Raw genomic sequence first — 20,371 nt, 5'->3', positions numbered from 1 at the left:
ATGTGTATATATAATTAACATCCATAAACATAATTTTCAAAAATACAGTGGTTTTTTGTTGTTGTTGTTGTTTTTAAAGTGGGAGGGGGGAAGAAAGGGAGAGGGACAGAGAGAATCTTAAGCAAACTCCATGCCCAGTACAGAGCCTGGCATGGGGCTCACTCTTATGATCCTAAGATCATGACCTAAGCCGAAATCAAGAGTTGGACAGTTAACCAACTGAACTACCCAGGTCCCCCCAAAAAGTATTTGTAACAGTTCTGAGATGTAATTTATGTACCATAAAATTTACTCATTTAAAGTATACAATTCAGTGGTTCTTCAGAGTTGTATATTTCAGAACTATACAACCATCATAATAATCTAATTTTAAAGTAGGAAATGGCTTTATTTTATCTGTAGTGCTTTGAAACTTGCCCGTTTCACTTAAGAGTGTGTTATGGGTACCTGTTCTTGTGTTAGTACATATAGATAGAATTACATCATTCTTTTTAACATCTGTTTTATCACATATAGATGTGCTGTCAGTTGCTCAGAGAATTACTGATGAGCATCTAGATTGATATCATGCTTTGCCATTATAGATGGTGTTGCAGGGAGCATCCTTCATCCTCAAACTATTAGCTATATTGCATTGTTCCTCGTAATCCTTATTCAGGGCTTAAGATAAATCTTGTTATTCCAACCATTTTATGCCTCAGGAGACAGCTTTTCAGGGAAATAAATACCCAAGTTCACATTGCTAAAATAAATAGAACAGGTACTTGAATAATTTTTTTCGTTTCTCCATTATTTTCTAGCACTTCTAGGATTTTAACAAACTAGAGTATATCCAGAAGAGCATGTCTATTATTATTTTTTTTTAAAGATTTCATTTATTCATTCATGAGGGACAGAGAGAGGCAGAGACCTAGGGAGATGAAGAAGCAGCCTTCTCGCAGGGAGCCCGACGCGGGACTTGATCTCTGGACCCAGGATCACACCCTGGGCTGAAGGCAGATGCTCAACCACTGAGCAACCCAGGTATCTGGAGCTGTCTATTATTAGGGAACATTTAGGGGCACCTGGGTGGCTCAGTCAGTTAAGCTCTGACTCTTGGCTTCAGCTCCTCTCTCTCTGTCTTTCTCTGTGGCTTTCATGAATAAATAAATTCTTTTTTTTTTTTTTAAAGAAAATTTATTTATTTATTTATTCATGAGACACATGGAGAGAGAGAGAGAGAGAGAGAGAGAGAGAGGCAGAGACACAGGCAGTGGGAGAAGCAGGCTCCATGCAGGGAGCTTGATGTGGGACTTGATCCCAGTACTCTGGGATCATGCCCTGAGCCGAAGACAGACTCAGTGGCTGAGCCACCCAGGTGTCCCTTCAGCTCAGGTCCTGATCTCATTGGTCATGAGATCAAGCCCAGCTGTAGGGCTCCACCTCAGTGGGGAGTCTGCTTGAGATTCTTTCTCTCTCCTTCTGCCCCTCCCACTCATCCTCGCTGGCTTGCTCTCTCTCAAATAGATTTTAAAGGAACTGGGGATGTTTAGAAGACGTTTATTTCATTTGTCAACATGTACATTTATTGAGTACTCACTGTGTAAGGCTGTGATATCAGCAGTGAACAGACAGTGGTTATGAGACAAATAATGTCTTCTATTCTCATGGAGCTTTTATGTCATGAGGGGAGATAGATAGTTAACTAAACAAGTAAAATAATTTTAGATAGTAATAAGTACTATTAAGAAAATAGGATAACTAAGTGACCAGTGAAAGGGTCATTGAGAAGGTAACATAAGCCGGAGACATAAATGACTAGAAGGATGTATCTACATCTGTCTATAGACCTTTTTATGTAACATGAATGGTGATTACATTTATAGGAATAGAAATGGGGCACCTAGCTGGCTCAGTTGGTAGAGCATGTGACTCTTTTTTGTTTTTTTGAGAGAGAAAGAAAGCATGTGTGCGGGGGAAAGGGAGAGAATCTCAAGCAGGCTCTATGCCCAGCAAGAGCTGAATGTGGGGCTTGATGTCACAACCCTGAGATGACTTGAGCCAAAATCAAGAGTCAGACTCTTAACTGAGCCACTCAGGCTCCCTGACTATGTTACTCTTGATCTTGGGGTTGTAAGTTCAAGCCCCACATTGGGTGTAGAGATTACTTTAAAAAATAGAATAGAAATAGACTCCTAGTAGGTGATAATTAGCAATGTTTCACATGCCAGTGGTACCACTTACAAACTAAACTGTTTTACCCAAACTCTCTAAACCTCAGTTTCCTCATGTACAAGGTAGATACAATAAACCTGCTCCACAGGGCTGTTGGGATGGTTAAATAAGGATGTAGGCAAAGTTGTTTAGCACCGGCCCATAACAGGCTCTTAGTATGCAATGAGTGGGATATCATGGTACTCCATAGAAAGAAAACACCTTTAGTACTTGTTGCAGGTCACATGAAATGGCTTTCTTGCATTAATGATTTCCCTATCAGTCAGGATGTTTAAGTAGACTTTATTTTTATTTATTTATTTTATTGTTATTATTTTTTAAGATTTTATTTATTCATGAGAGACACAGAGAGAAAGAGAGGCAGAGAACACAGGCAGAGGGAGAAGCAGTCTCCATGCAGAGAGCCCGACGTGGGACTCGATCCCGGGTCTCCAGGATCATGCCCTGGGCTGAAAGCAGCGCTAAACTGCTGAGCCACCCAGGCTGCCCTTAAGTAGACTTTAAATGACTATTCTTCTAGTGTGTTTTAAAAGACATTCATGCATTAAGTGAGGAATAAGATAAGTCGTCCACAGATGACCATTCCTCATTCTGTCATTAATGAATTTACTATCTCTAGAGTCCTAGTCCACAGTTCGTGAAATAAGCCCAGGCATCTATTTTAGAAGCATAAAGGTATCTTCTGGGCCAGTGGTTTATTTTACTTATGTATGTGTGTGTGTGTGTGTATATATATATATATATATATTATTTATTAGAGATAGAAAGCAAGCGAGAGAGAGAACACAAGTGGGGAAAAAAGGGCGAGGGAGAAGCAGACTCCCCACTGAGCAGGGAGCCTGATGCGGAACTTGATCCCAGTATACTGGGATCATGACCTGAGCCAAAAGCAGATGCTTAACTGACAGAGCCACCCAGGTGCCCTGGACAAGTAGTTTAAAACCCTTTTTAAAACAACAGTACCTTTTCTTCTAAAGAAATTTTTTTTAAAGATTTTATTTCTTTATTTATTTGAGAGAGAGAGCACAAGTGGGGAGGAGAGGGAGACGTTAAGCTCCCTGCTAAGCAGGGACCCCAACTCGGGCTCCATCCCAGGACCCTGGAATCATGACCTGTGCTGAAGACAGACACTTAATTGACAGCCACCCAGGCGCCCCTCTTCTAAAGAAATCTTATATTTGAAGTCTAATTTTATTTTATTTTTTAAGATTTATTTTATTTATTTATTTGAGAGAGAGAGCATGAGTGGGAGGGGCAGAGGGAGAGAGAGAGAGAGAGAGAATCTCTAGCAGACCTTGTGCTGAGCACGGACCCCAACACAGGGCTTGATCTCAGAACTCTGAGATCGTGGACCTGAACCTAAAACTAAGAGTCAAACACTTAAATGACTATGCTACCCTGGTGGCCCAAAGTCCAATTTTAAAATCTAGAATCGGACCTGCAAAGTGAAGTTGACAAGAAGACTGTTATATCACTTCACTTTAGTAATCTCTTGCATCTGTATATGTTTTATGTGCTTTCTAAGCACTCTTTTTTTCTTAAAGTTTTTTATTTTTTTATTTTTATTTTTAAGGATTTTATTTATTCATGAAAGACACACAGAGAGAGGCAGAGGGAGAGGTAGACTCCCCATTGCGGGATTCGATCCCAGGACCCCAGGATCACAACCTGAGCAGAAGGCAGATGCCCAACCACTGAGTTGCCCAGGTGCCCTAGGTTTTTTATTTACTTTAAGTAATCTCTGCACCCAACGTGGGCTCAAACTCATGATCCAGAAAAAAAAAAACTCATGATCCGGAGATCAAGAGTTGCATGGTCTTAAAACTGAGCCAGTGAGGCACCCCACCTTAGTAGGCACTCTTAAAATCATATTTTTATCATCATAACTAGTACTTGATATAATTTTATAGATTAGGAAATAGGCACAGAGAAGTTAACAAAGTTGTCCTGTCCATACCCTAATATTTAATGGAGCCAGAACTGTAAACCAGGTCTCTGACTACTAAATCAGTGTTTTTTTCCCCCAAATACATGGTACTGCTTTATCAGGTAATCGCTTTATAGCTTTTCTTTTCTTTTATAGGGCTAATTATTTAGATGGTAAAGAATTTCAACATTCCTGGGGACTTCTGCAAAGAATCTTTTTCAGTTTTGCTCAAGAGGAAGTTCTGAATCTATCAAGTAGCTCTTAAAGAAGTCCTTTGTGTGGGTTATAAATATAGATGTTTTCATGAAGAGAAGTGAAAAGCCAGAAGGATATAGACAAATGAGGCCTAAGACTTTTCCTGCCAGTAACTACACTGGCAGTAGCCGGCAGATGTTGCAAGAAATTCGGGAATCCCTTAGGAATTTATCCAAGCCATCCGATGCTGCTAAGACTGAGCAGAACGTGAGTAAAATGTCAACCGAAGATCCCCGACAAGTCAGAAATCCACCGAAATTTGGGACGCATCATAAAGCCTTGCTGGAAATTCGAAACTCTCTACAACCATTTGCAAATGAAACAAGTCGAAGTACTTCAGAAGTTAATCCACAAATGCTTCAAGATTTGCAAGCTGCTGGATTTGATGAGGTAGGAATTTTGAAAGATAAAAGAAAGATTTTTCTTACCTTACAGTAGTGCATAAAACTGTTATAGTGACCTGCCAAAATGTTTCCTTTGAGAGAATTTAACTATGTATACAAATTTGTATATTCCAATCAACAAAGAATGTTGTTTACAATTCCATTAATTAGTAAAACAAAATAATTATTTCTTAGTTTTCTCTGTGGTTTCTGATATTTAAAAGCTCAAGTCTTGAAGTCAGAATGAAAGTGCAGTTGAGAAAGCTACAGAGGAGGAGAGAGTGAGTAGGAATGGACATCTCTGCATGCAATAGGGGCTCTGGGGAAAAGTGGCTGTGTGGAAATGACAGCTTATGAAGTTTAAGTTTATACTACAGAGAAAGAAGTAGAGTCAGGATTTCTTTTCTTTTTATTTATTTATTTATTTATTTATTTATTTATTTATTTATTTATTTTTTGGTTAATCAGAATTTCATTAAGCTGCTATGTTCACATCATTCTCAGGCCTAAATCTCAAATCACAAAAACTGAAAATTTACATATTGTTCAATCTGCTAGGATTTCAGTTTTATTTTTAGAAATTTCAGTTCATGTTAGTTATGCCAAGTCTTTACTATTTACCTTTAGAATTCATATTGAAAGTTTTTTTTTCGCATGTATATATTTATAATCATATTCCATTTAGATTATTACTAACATATTTTCCATGATAACATTTTCTTTGACTATTTTAGGTAGCAGAAATCATTTTGAATACAAGTTGGCCATGGAAAATGTAACTAAATGTGAATGAGCAAGTGTTAATTAGGTTTTCCTTTGAAATTATAGTAACTTTTTTCTTGATTATAAAAATATCTATCCCCTGTTAAAAATTAAGAAGTGGAAAGAGAACACTGAAAATTACCTTTAGCTCTACTACATAAAGATAATTACCATTAAAATCCTTTCATTATGGTTAATATTTTGGTGACCACATTTTCAGAGATTTCTAAGGTTAAAATTGAAAACTTAAGTATGCATTATAGTAAGATTTGAAAAGGAAGATTTCACCTAAACTAGAGAAAAACAATGACTCTTTCTGGCCTACCTTAATCATCCATTTTTTTAATCTTTTTTTTTTTTAAAGATTATTTATTCATGAGAGACAAAGAGAGGGGCAGAGACTTAGGCAGAGGGAAAAACAGACTCCCTACGGGAATCCCAGTGTGGAACTTGATCCCAGGATCCCGGGATCAGGACCTGAGCCGGATCACGACCTGAGCCAAAGACAGATGCTCAACTACTGAGCCACCCAGGTGCCCCCCTATTCATCCATTTGATTAATATTATTTCCTACTATTTTTATGCTGTGTTCTAAAAATAATTGGATTTGCACCTGAAAATATAGAGAGAAAGGAGGAGAAGACCTTTGGTATTTTCCTGGTTAGAACTGGGAGGATTAAGGAAATAGTTTATGTGGAATTTCTGCAGAGTACTTTCTTCCTAATCTCTTAGCCAGAATAAAGAAAGGAATGAATCAGCACGCCGGGGTGGCTCAGTCTGTTAAGCATCTGCGTTCTGCTCAGGTCATGATCCCAGGGTTCTGGGATCCAGCCCTGCATCAAGCCACATATGGAGCTCCCTGCTCAGAGAGTCTGCTTCTCCCTCTGCCCCTCCCCTCTGTTCTTGCTCTGTCTTTCTCAAATAAATAAATATCTTTAAGAAAAACAAAAGAAAGGAGTGAATCATTGACCTTATTCTTTCCTTTTATATATTGCTAGGGAAAGAAAGTTTAGAAAATCACATGGCTGTAAAGGCCCTTAAGTAGTAATGTGTTATATCAGATAAATCACCTCAGTAGATTTGTATTTCTGGAGCTCTTACTATGTGTGAACCCTTCAATCAGTGTAGTGAGTGGTACCAAACATGGTCTATTCCTTTAAGGAACTTTAAAATTCTTTCTAACATTGACAGTTTTAAGAAATAAAGTCTAAGCATTAGTCAGTGCTTAGTCTTTTTAAGTGTTATTGGCATACAATGTAACATTATTTTCAGGTATATAGACAGTACTATAGACAATTCTATACATTAGCAGTGATCACCACTGTTAGCATCTGTCACCATACAGAGTTATTACAATATTATTGAGTATATTCTCTGTGCTGTACTTTCCATCTTTTATCATTTACTTATTTTATAACTGGAAATTTGTACCTCTTAATACCCTTAATCTATTTCGCTCGTCCCTCCACCCACCTCCCCACTAGCAGCCAGCAGTTTGTTCTTTATATTTAAGAGTCTGGTTTTTTGTTTCTTAGATTGCACATGTAAGTGAGATCGTATGATAGTCTTTCTCTGACTAACTTCACTTAGGTCAATGCCCTATTCTTTATCTGTTGGCAATAAAAACAATAATTGCGTTGCATTAGAAAGATATGTTAGCTTTATTACAGTAACATATTTTACTATTATCACCTATGACATTAGTAACCCCTTAAGCAGGGTTGCTTTACTAAAAGCATTTAGACATTTATCAATTCTCATTTGTCCAAATAATGAAATTAGGGTATTATTTATCCCCACAGTAATATAAACAATATGGCAATTTACTTCTGCTGCCTCCTCAAATCACTCATTCTGATAGCTTCTCATTATATTGCAGAATTTGTTTAAAATCCTAACTTGGTACTTTAAAATTTTTATCCAGGAGTGCCTAGGTGGTACATTCAGTTAAGCATCCAACTCTTGGCTTCAGTTCAAGTCATGATTTCAGGGTGGTGAGATCAGGTTCTGTGCTCAGCATGGAGTCTGCTTTGGTTTCTCTCTCTCTACCTTTGCCCACCCCCCACCCCCCACTCTACTTGCTCACTCTCTCAAATAATCTTAAAAAAAAACTAAAAAATTAAAATTTTATCCAGTTTTTGCTTTATTATTTTATCATTTCATAAATCCAGTCTATTCCTTTAGCTACATCAGGTTCAAGGCAGTTGCCAGTTTTTTGAGAATGTTTCTAATGGTCTGTAAAATTAAAACCTCAAGTATTTTAAGATTAATTTCTTTGTAGAAATAAATGTTAAACAGAATTGATGTGTTCTTGGGGCACATAAATCTCAAGCAGTGATGTGTATTTTTGTTTATATACATGGAAAACACCATAGTAATGTGGACATGATGTTTTCTTATTACATAAGATTTCCAAAGTTACTGATTTGTGGATGCTCTTTTTCATGCTGGCACTAACCAGATGATGACTAAGATGTCGGGCTCCGGGTGCATGGAGCCTGCTTCTCCCTCTGCCTGTGTCTCTGCCTCTCTCTCTCTCTCTCTGTGACTATCATAAAAAAATAAAAATTTAAAAAAAAAATTATGAATTTCTCTAGTGGAGCTTATAGTCTTCTTTCTCTCTTAATTAATTATAAGATTTAAGCTTTGTTTCTTTTTTTTTAAACTTCGTACCAGGATATGGTTATACAAGCTCTTCAGAAAACGAATAACAGAAGTATAGAGGCAGCAATTGAATTCATTAGTAAAATGAGTTACCAAGATCCTCGCCGGGAACAGATGGCCGCAGCAGCTGCCAGACCTATCAATGCCAGCTTGAAACCAGGTGATTAATCAAACATTTTTTTCTCATTTCTTATAGTTCTAAAATATTTATATCAACTCTTTAGTCTTAGAAATTGTTAAAAGCAGCACAGTAAGTCTTAAGTCAGAGTAATAGCATAATAGTTTTATACTATGAGTAGGCTTAAATGTGTGTATTTTGTTATTGTTTAAACAAAAAATGGAGTCATAGTAAAACCTACTTGATTTACTTAAACTGCATAACTTTCCTTGTTACTAAATGGTCTACAAAATAATTTTAATAATTACATTGTTATATTTATCACATACTTTATGTAACCAGTCTCTCATATTTTGACATTTGCTGTTTGCTCTTTTTTTTGCCATTATAGACAGCACTGCAGTAAATCCTTTCATACCTAAATCTTTGTACATTCTTGGTCATTTTATAAAGGAAATTTCCAAAGTCTTATAAAAATTTAAGGTTTTTCTTAGATATTGCTGCCTAGAAAGGTATTCCCAACCTACATTCTCCTGATCAATTTAATATAAGAAGGCTTATATTTATAAATCCTAGGTATTATGATTTTTGTATATTTAATGGCTATAGAAATACTGTCTCATTTTATTTTCACATTTCTTTGATCATTAGTATTGAATATTTGGTTATTAATTTTTATTTATTGTTTATCGGTTATTTTTAAATTGGCATTTTTATTCTTTAATCTTGGGTTAATCTTTTTATTGATTTATAAGAGGACTTATTCATTCTTTCTTTCATTCAGCAAAATTTTATTGATCATCCACTGTTTCAGGATCTTTGCTCAGTATTGAGTATAAAGTTCTTGCCCTTTTGTAGAGCTGACAATCTAGTAAAGGAGATCAAACATTTTCACAAAAAAATTTATGTAGGACTGCAGCTATATACATGTGAATGAAGAAGGGTGAGTTATATGGTACTTTGGACTTATAGAGGGCTTTTTGACCTAATCAAGAAGATCAGAGAAAATTTTCCTGTGAAACTGGTAGTAGAGCTGATAGCTGAAGCAAGACTAAAGTTAATGGGAAGGATTTAGTGAGGAAGAGTGTCTCTATCTGTGCATGGCCTGTTTGGCAGGTTTTGATACTACTCTGGAAGAACTGAATGTGGTTGGGACACTGAAAACCAGTATGTGATAGGGCTGGAGAAGTACATAGGGCCTGACTATGCAGGACTGTCTATTGATCTTATCCTAAAAGCAGCAGGAAGTTAGGGAAACTTCAAGCAGGGTAATGTCATGATTAGATTTGTGTTTCAAAAAGATGGCTGCAGTGGATAAGAATTGGGTGGTGGGTATTAGGATAGATTGGATAAGAGATAACAGTAGTTTCTGGGAAACGAAGGTAATTTGGACTGGGATAGGGCAGTGGAGAAAAGTGAATGAATTAAGAGAGATGGGAGGGTTAAAGTCAACAAGGACTTGGTGATAGATTACATATGAGAGTGATAATGGAGAGGAATGCCTGTTAGGCCTCTGGTGTAGAAAAATAGATGCAGTGTGGCGATACCCCACATTATAAAAGCAAATGCCAGGAGAGAACAGGATTTAGAAAGATCCTAAATCTAGTTTTTGACATCAGGTTGAATTAGGTTCATTGAGTTATCCAAGTGAAGATGTCAAGTAGGGAGCTGGATATATACAATTAGCCCTGTGTATAAAATAGGTCTCCTAAAGGAGATAGTGTAGACAAAAATGACAAGATGGCCTACCACCAAACCTAATACTTAGTAGCTGGCAGGAGAGGATAAGCCTGCAAAGACAGAAGAATTAGCTGAAGAGGAAGGAAAGAAAACAACAGTGTCTTGAAAGCCAGGAGTGTATTTTATGAAATTATTAATCCATAATGAATTGGAAATTTAAAAAATAAAAGTTCTTCACCAGAGATAAGAATCATACTCTTGCTAATATCCTCACTCTACCCTCACAGAAAAACTTCTCAATGTGTTGTTTATACATGAATTCTTTATGTCACATCCATTTGTCCCTCAACCCACTCCCAATCTGAATTATGTTCCCATAACTGGACAGAAACAAGTTACTCTGTGTGTTACGGGCTGAATCGTGTTCTCCCCCCAACCAAATTCAGGAAGTCTTCATTCCTAGTATCTCAGAATTTGACTGTATTTGTGAACAGGGTCTTTAAGAAGGCAATTAGGTTAAATAATGTCATTTAGGGTGGGCCCTAATTTTTTAAAAAACAATAATGATGAATTATTCCAAAATTTAAATTAAAAATGACATATATAAGGCCAAATATTTTATTGTTATATTTAACAGAAATAAAATTACACTTAGATTTCTGTAAGTTTCCAAGTTTTTGCTCTCCATTTCCATACTTATAGTGGACTGGTAGCAGCACTTTGAGGTAGTGCCCTATATGAAACTGGAGGGAGAGCCTTATTTGTTTTTTTAATAGTAAAGGCTTAGGCATGTTTAAAAGATAAACTGTAAAACTCCAGTTTAGAGGAAAAAATTAAACATTCAAGAGAAAAGGATCAAGTAAATTCCTGAGAAGCCAGGAAAAGAAAGGATCCAAAGCATAGGATGAGAGATGATTAGCCTTAGAGAGGAAGAGGCAACAACCATTTTGTTCTAAGAGGAACAAACAGGCCTGGGTTATGTCGGAAGACAGGGAAGTTCCTTTCTGATGGAACTTCAGTTTTCTCTGAAGGGGAAAATCAGGTCATCTGCTGAGAGAGGTGTCTGAGGAATGGGACAGGCAATTTGAGGAAACCCAGGACTAAAGAGAATTGTAGTGGAAACCAAAAGAAGCAGTAGGATTTCCTGGCAGTGCTAAAGCCATTTGATGATGCTGATCACTGAATTTTGGTGGAATCAGCGTGCACTTCACATCACCTTTTCTAGCAGGCATGAAGAAAAAAAAGTAGATAGGTAGAATCATCTGTGACTAGAGTTCTACTAAATATGTACAAAATAAGATAGAGTTGAGAATATACTGAAAGGGTGATTTAAATCCTTAATTAGGGCATATTCTTCCTCTGCTGTTGGTGGCTTTTCATTCCTTCCAGACTCCTCTTGATGGCTTTGCTGCTCTCAGACTTCTTCGAGTACCCCTCTTCCTCTGATTTACCGCTCTCCAGTCATGCTGAGTTTCTTTTTCTTCTTGGAATATACCAAGCTTCCACTTCAGGGCCTTTGCCTAGTTTTAGATATTATGTCATCTCCTTGGTGGAGCCTTTTCTGACTACTGAATCTCATCCCTTTATGTCCTCCTTACTCTCTACCATTTGACACTATTTGTGGTTCCTTTATAGGATTTGTCATACCCAGATGTCACCTTGTTTATTTATTTACGTGTTTATTGTAAGTCTTCTCTCCCAAGAATGGAGGTCCCATGGGGCCAGGGAGATTATTTTTTTACCACTGTACTTGGATTGCTTAGATGCTCAATAAAAATTTAATGAATGAATAGAAATGAGGGGAGGAGAAAAGGAATACAGAGGGAAGAAAGAAGTAATGGACCATGGATTTAAATTAGCTAAAGTGTTTCATAAAGAAAGTGGAGGACTAATGAAGTAAGAATATGGAGGCCTTTGTGAAGTTGAAAAATGCTTGTAATAGTAGTTAAACACGGAAGGAGAGTTGTAGTCCAAGTGTATAAAACTTAAGTGATTTTGAAAAAAGCAGATATGGATAATACCTAAATTAAAAATATGATCTTAGGAATGATATTAGAGGTCAAATTGACGAGAGGAGGTCAAGAAATGAAACTGAGAGGTGAGAGTGATAGATGGTTTGTCCATATGGATGTTGAAGTTACAGAATGTTGGCAGGGCTTAGGGTAGACCAAATGTCAAAACTATTGATCAAGTAGGAGTTCATTGAGAGGAATGAATGTGGCCTCCCAGATAGCATGAGCATCCAAAGAACTGGCTTTTTTTTTTTTAAAAGGGTATGAAGAAATAATAAGATGTAGAATTTCACCTTTAGCCCAGTTTATTATTTTTTAAATTTTATTTTATTTTATTTTATTTGGAGAAGGGGTGGGGAGGAACAGAGGGAAGGAGAGAGAAAAAGAGAATATTGGGCAGCCCAGGTGGCTCAGTGGTTTAGTGCTGCCTTCAGCCCAGGGTGTGATCCTAGACACCTGGGATCAAGTCCCACGTCCGGCTCCCAGCATGGAGCCTGCTTCTCTCTCTGCCTGTGTCTCTCATGAATAAATAAATAAAATCTTTTAAAAAAAGGAAAAAAAGAGAATCTCAAGCAGGCGCCATGCCAGGTGCAGAACCCACACAGGGCTCGATCTCAAAACTCTGAGATCATGACCTGAGCTGAAGTCAGGAATCAGACTTTAACTGATTGAGCCACCCAAGCAACCCTAGTCCAGGTTATTTTTAAAGAAAACTTTAATTGCAGGGTGCCTAGGTGGCTCAGTTGGTTAAGCATCTGCCTTTGGCTCAGGTCATGATCCCAGGGTCCTGGGATTGAGCTCCAAATCAAGCTCTCTGCTCAGTAGGGAGTCTGCTTCTCCCTCTCCCTCTGCCCCTCCACCCCACTTGTGTTCTCTCTCTCTCTCAAATAAATAAAATCTTTGAAAAGAAAAGAAAATCTTAATTGCAAAGGGCTGAAAAGAATGTCAGCAGAAGATTTCTAGGTTTGAGTAGTTGATGCGAAAGCTTGGTGACATAGGAGCCAGGGTTGGTTATGGGACAGAGCATGTCTGAAGGGTAGGAGTGGGAGAACACAGCTTTGTGGGAGGTGCAGAACAGAGATGACGGTATACTCTAGGCCTGTAGAGACTTGTAATTTAACTGGTAAAAGCTGAGTGAGTGAATACATGTTATATTTAGCCTCAGCCGGCTATCTGAGGAAGGTGAGACTGAGCTTAGTGGCCAGAGGACTTGCCTAGGTTGTCCAGAGTGATGACTTTTCCTGGAGTCATAGACCCAGCATGCTGCCCAGTCTTGATGAAACAAAGTGTTAAATTGTACATTCTCGGGGATCCCTGGGTGGCTCACTGGTTTAGCACCTGCCTTCTGCCCGGGGCGTGATCCTGGGGTCCCAGGATCGAGTCCCACGTCAGGCTCCTATATGGAGCCTGCTTCTCCTCTGCCTGTGTCTCCGCCTCTTTCTCTGAGTGTCTCTCATGAATAAATACATAAAATATTTTTTAAAAATAAAAAAATAAATTGTACATTCTGAACATTTACCATTTTTACATCATGTATGTGTTTTGAATGTTGCTACATGTTTTGTTTTATATATTTAGATCTGTAAATCTTTACCATATAATCTCTATCTGGAATATATTAATTATATGAATTGCATTCCATACAAATATATTTTATGTATTTTTAAATGTGTTAAAGATCTTTTTCTTTTTCTTTTTTTTTGAGATTTTATTTATTTATTCATGAGAGACACAGAAAGAGGCAGAGACACAGACAGAGGGAGGAGAAGTAGGCTCCATGCAAGGAGCCCAATGCAGGACTTGATCCTGGGAATCCAGGATCATGCCCTGAGCCAAAGGCAGATGCTCAATCACTGAGCCACCCAGGCATCCCATTCAATTTTTTTTGTATCATTTATTTTCTTGCCATTTCGTTTACTTGAAAATTCCAGTAAAGAGAAACTGTAAAATCTATATTTAGTGTTCAACTGATTATCGCCTGGTATCTTTGAAATACATTTAAAAGTAGTTGTATCTATTAAAATTACAAATGGACATACCCGGGAACCCTGGGTGGCGCAGCGGTTTAGCGCCTGCCTTTGGCCCAGGGCGTGATCCTGGAGACCCGGGATCGAATCCCACGTCCGGCTCCCGGTGCATGGAGCCTGCTTCTCCCTCTGCCTGTGTCTCTGCCTCTCTCTCTCTCTGTGTGACTATCATAAATAAATAAAAATTTAAAAAAATTAAAAAAAAATGGACATACCCTTTAGCTCAATAATGCCACTTTTGATAATTTATCTACTTAACATATATATGAAATGATATCTGTACAAAATTTTTCATTGCTTTTTTTATATATACAGCAAAAGACTAGAAACCTTAATAGTCTTCAGTAGGGAAACATTAAACTTGGGTATATGCAGGTGCCTGGGTGGGTCAATCAGTTAAGCAGTTGGCTGTTGATCTCAACTCAGGTCTTGATCTCATGGTCATGAGTTCAGGTCCTGTGTTGGGCTCCATACTGGGTGTGGAGCCTATTAAAAAAAATTAAATTTGGGTACACCAATACTGTGAAAAACTGTGGTAACACTTTTTTAAAGTAAACAAACATTTTATATACTGATAAAGAATCTTCAGTGTTTTATTTTAGTTTAAAAGATTTTATTTATTTACTCATGAGACATAGAGAAAGAGGCAGAGACACAGGCAGAGGGAGACAAGAGCCCGATTTGGGACTCGATCCGAGGACCCCAGGATCACGACCTGAGCCAAAGGCAGATACTCAACCACTGAGCCACCCAGGTGCCCCTAGAATTTTCAGTATTTTAATGAGAAGAGCCAGGCACACTAGTATACATAGGAAGTATACTAATTACTTGCATGTCCCTAAAATATCTTACTGATTGAAGGAAGAAAGCTGGAGACAGAGGTGAGTATACTTTTGTACTTCTTAATTTAGGCCGTGGGAATGTATTACCTAGCCAAAATTAGTGAAAATTTGAAAGGTAGTAAAAACCACTTAACTGAAGTTTGATTTTTTTTAATTCTCAAAAGAGAATTACTATTTAGCTATGTCAGAATTCCAAGCTAAATTTTTCAAAAATAAGAGGTTAAAAACATGTTTTTTTCCCTCTGCTTTGTAACCATAGGGAGTGTGCAACAATCAGTTAACCGCAAACAAAGCTGGAAAGGTTCCAAAGAATCCTTAGTTCCTCAAAGACATGGCCCTCCACTAGGAGAAAGTGTGGCCTATCGTTCTGAAAGTCCCAACTCGCAGACCGATGTAGGAAGGCCTTTGTCAGGCTCTGGTATAACAGCATTTGCTCAAGCTCACCCTAGCAACGGACAGAGAGTAAACCCCCCACCACTTCCTCAAGTAAGGAGCGTCACTCCTCCACCACCTCCCAGAGGCCAGACTCCTCCTCCAAGAGGTACAACTCCACCTCCTCCATCTTGGGAACCAAACTCTCAAACAAAGCGGTATTCCGGGAACATGGAATACGTAATCTCCAGAATCTCTCCTGTTCCACCTGGAGCCTGGCAGGAGGGTTATCCTCCACCACCTCTGAATGCATCCCCAATGAATCCTCCGAATCAGGGACAGAGAGGCATTAGTTCTGTTCCTGTTGGCAGACAACCAATCATCATGCAGAGTTCCAACAAATTTAACTTTCCACCAGGAAGACCTGGAATTCAGAATGGTAGTGGTCAAACTGATTTTATGATACACCAAAATGTTCCTGCTGGCACTGTGAATCGGCAACCACCCCCTCCATATCCTCTGACCCCAACTAATGGACAAAGCTCTTCTGCTTTACAAACAGGGGGATCTGCTGCATCTTCATCATATACAAATGGAAATATTCCCCAATCTATGATGGTGCCAAACAGAAACAGTCATAACATGGAACTTTATAACATTAATGCACCTGGACTGCAAACAACTTGGCCTCAGTCATCTTCTGCTCCAGCCCAGTCATCCCCAGGCAGTGGGCATGAAATCCCCACATGGCAACCTAACATACCAGTGAGGTCAAATTCCTTTAATAACCCATTAGGAAATAGAACAAGTCATTCTGCTAATTCTCAGCCTTCAGCTACAACAGTCACTGCTATTACACCAGCTCCTATACAACAGCCTGTGAAGAGTATACGTGTTTTAAAACCGGAGCTACAGACTGCATTAGCACCTACACACCCTTCTTGGATACCACAGCCAATTCAGACAGTTCAGCCTAGTCCTTTTTCTGAGGGTACCACTTCAAATATGACTGTTATGCCTCCTGTTGCTGAAGCTCCAAACTATCAAGGTCCACCTCCACCTTATCCAAAACATCTACTACACCAAAATCCATCTGTTCCTCCATATGAATCAATCAATAAATCTAGCAAAGAGGATCAGGCAAGCATGCCTAAGGAAGATGAGAGTGAAAAAAGTTATGAAAATGTTGATGGTGGGGATAAAGAAAAGAAACAGATTACAACCTCACCTATCACCGTTAGGAAAAACAAGAAAGATGAAGAGCGAAGGGAATCTCGTATTCAAAGTTATTCTCCTCAGGCATTTAAATTCTTTATGGAGCAACATGTAGAAAATGTACTCAAATCTCATCAGCAACGTCTACATCGTAAAAAACAATTAGAGAATGAAATGATGCGGGTAAAACCTTTTAAAATGCCCATTTTTATACTTGATCATCTATTTGCTTGTTGTTTATCTTAAAATATTGGTCCAGTATTTTTCCCTCTTTTTATAGCTAAATATATTATCAATTACTTAAAAGTCAGCAAATATTAAAGTACTTTTGATTATACTATTTTATTTTAGTATTTCAAAATTTATGCAGAATTTCTTGGAATAAAGTTCTAATAAATTAAGAAAAATATAATTTATAGTGTCCTGTTTAGATGTATAATTTATAGTGTCCTGTGTAGATGTATAATCCCTTTTTATGGAAATAGGAGCAAGGGTTATTTTCTAGATTTTATAAATGTATCATATAACATTTTAAAATAAGCTAGAAATATCTGGGTCCCATCTCTTGATATACTTATGAAATATTTGTTTTTACTTACAGTAGTTTTTGTGCTCTATTCATCAGGTTTATTCATGTGATTGGTCTCACTACAAAGTGTCAAAGACCTGTCCTTTCAGTTATTTCCTCTTCTAATTTCATTTTTATAATGTACTGGAAAATGTACTGAAATTTTTAAACTACTAAAAAGGAGACTAAAAATAAGTGCTCACTCATTTTAGATGAATCTCTGTTGTGATTCCATATACATATCTTCACTGGATATTATTTATGGTGGTACTATCATTGTTACTATTTTCATCACATGTTTACAAGAGTAGGTTGACTCCTACTCTTATATCTATCACTCCAAATCCAGGAGGCTTAAATTTGTGATAAAGCTTGCTTATATAACTTGAGAACTATTATTTTAAGATGAATTTTCTAAGTCTGATTTCATAATTATGTTATTCCTGCTACAAATTAAACTTTGAGATGAGAAACACCATGATTATCTGTATGACTTATCCATATTTTAGCTCTTAGGATTTCTTACTAAAGTCTGTCTGTATGTATTTTCTTAGTTTATTTTTCCTTTTTCCTCTTCACTTTCACTAATAGCTGATTTAAACTTTTATGGTGTTGGAAGCTTTGCTGACTTCTGTAGCCTCCATTACTGTGTAGGCAAGTAAGATTTTAAGAGAAACAGTTCTAAGTCTGGCATGCCACCCTTAAAAGATTTTGCATGCAAATGGGTATCCTAACAGAAGCATGAGGTTGCTATATTCTAATTAGGCTTGCGTTTCTAGAATTAGACTCTACTTAATTCTTTTTCTGCTTAAACCCTTAAATTAGTTCTTTATTGAACTAGCCAAAAATAAACTTCTTCGAAATCCAGGTAGTCCACGTCTACTCAGAAGTTGGCTTTTGTTTTTAATCTGTGCTTTGGTATCTTCATAAATCACACTGACCATTCTTTGAAATGTACCAAAATGTGTAAAAGGTACCTTATAATCAAACAAGTTTGTCCCTTTTAAATAAGATAGAAGAAAAAGCCTTTGCATTTTGCATTAGTGGTAGCTGCGAGTCCTACCCTTAGTCTACTGCCTGAGAAAATAAAAGAAACATGAAAGGAAAGATGGACTATTAATAAATGGTTAGCTTAGAGAAGACGTTCTTTTATTCTTAATACATCAGTTTTTAGAATAAATGAATCTGGACAGGCAGAGGTTTTTTTTTTTTCATGATAGGTAAAATAGGAAGAATATTTTAATTCTTGGTGTTCCACAAGATTAGCATATAGTGAAAACAATCTAATCACATAATTTGGGGTGAGTCTGCATGGAGAGATAGGTGAGGATGCATGTTAACAAATGTTTGGTTATTGCACATTGGGAACTTTTTTGGGGGTGCATTAGAGAACAGTTGAAGGCTGACTGTTGGTATCATCTTCTTGCTCTTCACAGCAGAATCTGCGTATATACTCACTTTTGTATATCCTGTTTATCCCTTAAGCTGCACTTTGATAATTAATTTTCTCTGAAGTATATTCTAGATTTCTAACATGCTTTATTAAAAATTATTATGCATTTAACCTTTAAATATATGCCTGAGTTTTTTCCAAACTATTTTTTAATATTTGATATAGAAGATAATTCCTCACTTAACCTTCAGTTTATTTGCCTAGGTTGGATTATCTCAAGATGCGCAGGATCAAATGAGAAAGATGCTTTGCCAAAAAGAGTCTAATTACATCCGTCTTAAGAGGGCTAAAATGGACAAGTCTATGTTTGTGAAGATAAAGACACTAGGAATAGGAGCATTTGGTGAAGTCTGTCTAGCAAGAAAAGTAGACACTAAGGCTTTGTATGCAACAAAAACTCTTCGAAAGAAAGATGTTCTGCTTCGAAATCAAGTTGCTCATGTTAAAGCTGAAAGGGATATCCTGGCCGAAGCTGATAATGAATGGGTAGTTCGTCTGTATTATTCATTCCAAGATAAGGACAATTTATACTTTGTAATGGACTATATTCCTGGGGGTGATATGATGAGCCTGTTAATTAGAATGGGCATCTTTCCAGAAAATCTGGCACGATTCTACATAGCAGAACTTACCTGTGCAGTTGAAAGTGTTCATAAAATGGGTTTTATTCATAGAGATATTAAACCTGATAATATTTTGATTGATCGTGATGGTCACATTAAATTGACTGACTTCGGCCTCTGCACTGGCTTCAGATGGACACATGATTCTAAGTACTATCAGAGTGGTGAGTAAAATCATAAAATTTGTACATATTAATATGATTTATTAATGCAATAAGATATAAGATGGTATTACCACTGGATGGAAGCCAGAAGTCTTGATTCTAGGTCTTAACTGTTGGATAAATGTGAGTGAATCCTTTAGACATCTAGACTTATGAAATGAAAGAATATGTTAGATTCAGTTATTTCTAAATATCATTAACATTACTGAGTTCACCTCTTGATGTTTTCTCAATTTGAAATATGTCAGACAAATAACATTTTAAAAATAATTTTGAAATGAAGCCCCATACCTGCCATTCAGCTTAAGAACCAGATCATCAGGGCAGCCCGGGTGACTCAGTGGTTTAGTGCCGTAGTGCTGCCTTCAGCCCAGGATGTGATCCTGGAGCCCGGGGATCGAGTCCCACGTCGGGCTCCCTGCATGGAGCCTGCTTCTCCCTCTGCCTGTGTCTCTGCCTCTCTCTCTCTGTGTCTCTCATGAATAAAAAAAAAAAAAAAAAAAGGAACCAGATTATCAGTACTATTAAAGGCCCTAAACGATTGCTTTCCCTTTACTCCTCCACAGAGGTAACCATTATTTCAGAATTCTGTAGTCAGCTTTTTACTTTCCTCTGTACTTTTTCCACATATGTCTGTAACCCTGAACAATATTATTTTATTTTGTCTACTCTTGCACACTATTTACATGTAATCATGCTATATATATTCTTCAGTGTTCGTGTTTGAGGTTGATCTGTGTTACTGCATATGACATCTTTTTTTTACTACTATTTAGGATTCCATTGTATAATTATTACACAACTTATTCAACCTTAAGCACTTTATATACATAATTTTGTTTAATCTTCACATATTACTGAAGCAGGATAAAGAAACTGAGGCTTAAAAAAAAAAAAGAAACTGAGGCTTAGTTAGACGAAGTAACTTGCCCAAGGTCAGACAGAAAAGAAGTATAAGGGCTAGGCTTTGAACCTAGGTTTGTCTGATTACAGGGCCATGTTATTTCTACTACACCACACTGCCTCACCAAGATCCCTTCAAAGCGCTAATGGAAGTGTAAGTTGATCTAATAATTCTTGAATACTTACTAT

The 20,371-nt window shown here is 37.3% G+C and overlaps 1 protein-coding gene across 1 annotated transcript; it reads left to right on the top strand.

Annotated features, from left to right (window-relative positions):
* The first annotated feature begins 890 nt into the window (after positions 1–890).
* LATS1 (large tumor suppressor kinase 1) lies at positions 891–19,782 on the top strand. The gene is given in 5 exon segments (NM_001024635.1): positions 891–1,023; positions 4,298–4,786; positions 8,218–8,365; positions 15,144–16,654; positions 18,697–19,782. Coding segments are annotated over 4 exon segments (2,592 nt in total). The 5' UTR covers positions 891–1,023; positions 4,298–4,444; the 3' UTR covers positions 19,288–19,782.
* The last annotated feature ends 589 nt before the right edge of the window (positions 19,783–20,371 follow it).

Source organism: Canis lupus, chromosome 1, assembly GCF_011100685.1.
Source record: "Canis lupus familiaris isolate Mischka breed German Shepherd chromosome 1, alternate assembly UU_Cfam_GSD_1.0, whole genome shotgun sequence".
NCBI classification, from domain to species: domain Eukaryota; kingdom Metazoa; phylum Chordata; class Mammalia; order Carnivora; family Canidae; genus Canis; species Canis lupus.
The sequence above is the reverse complement of the archived record's forward strand: the minus strand, read 5'-3'. Positions and strand labels throughout refer to the sequence as shown.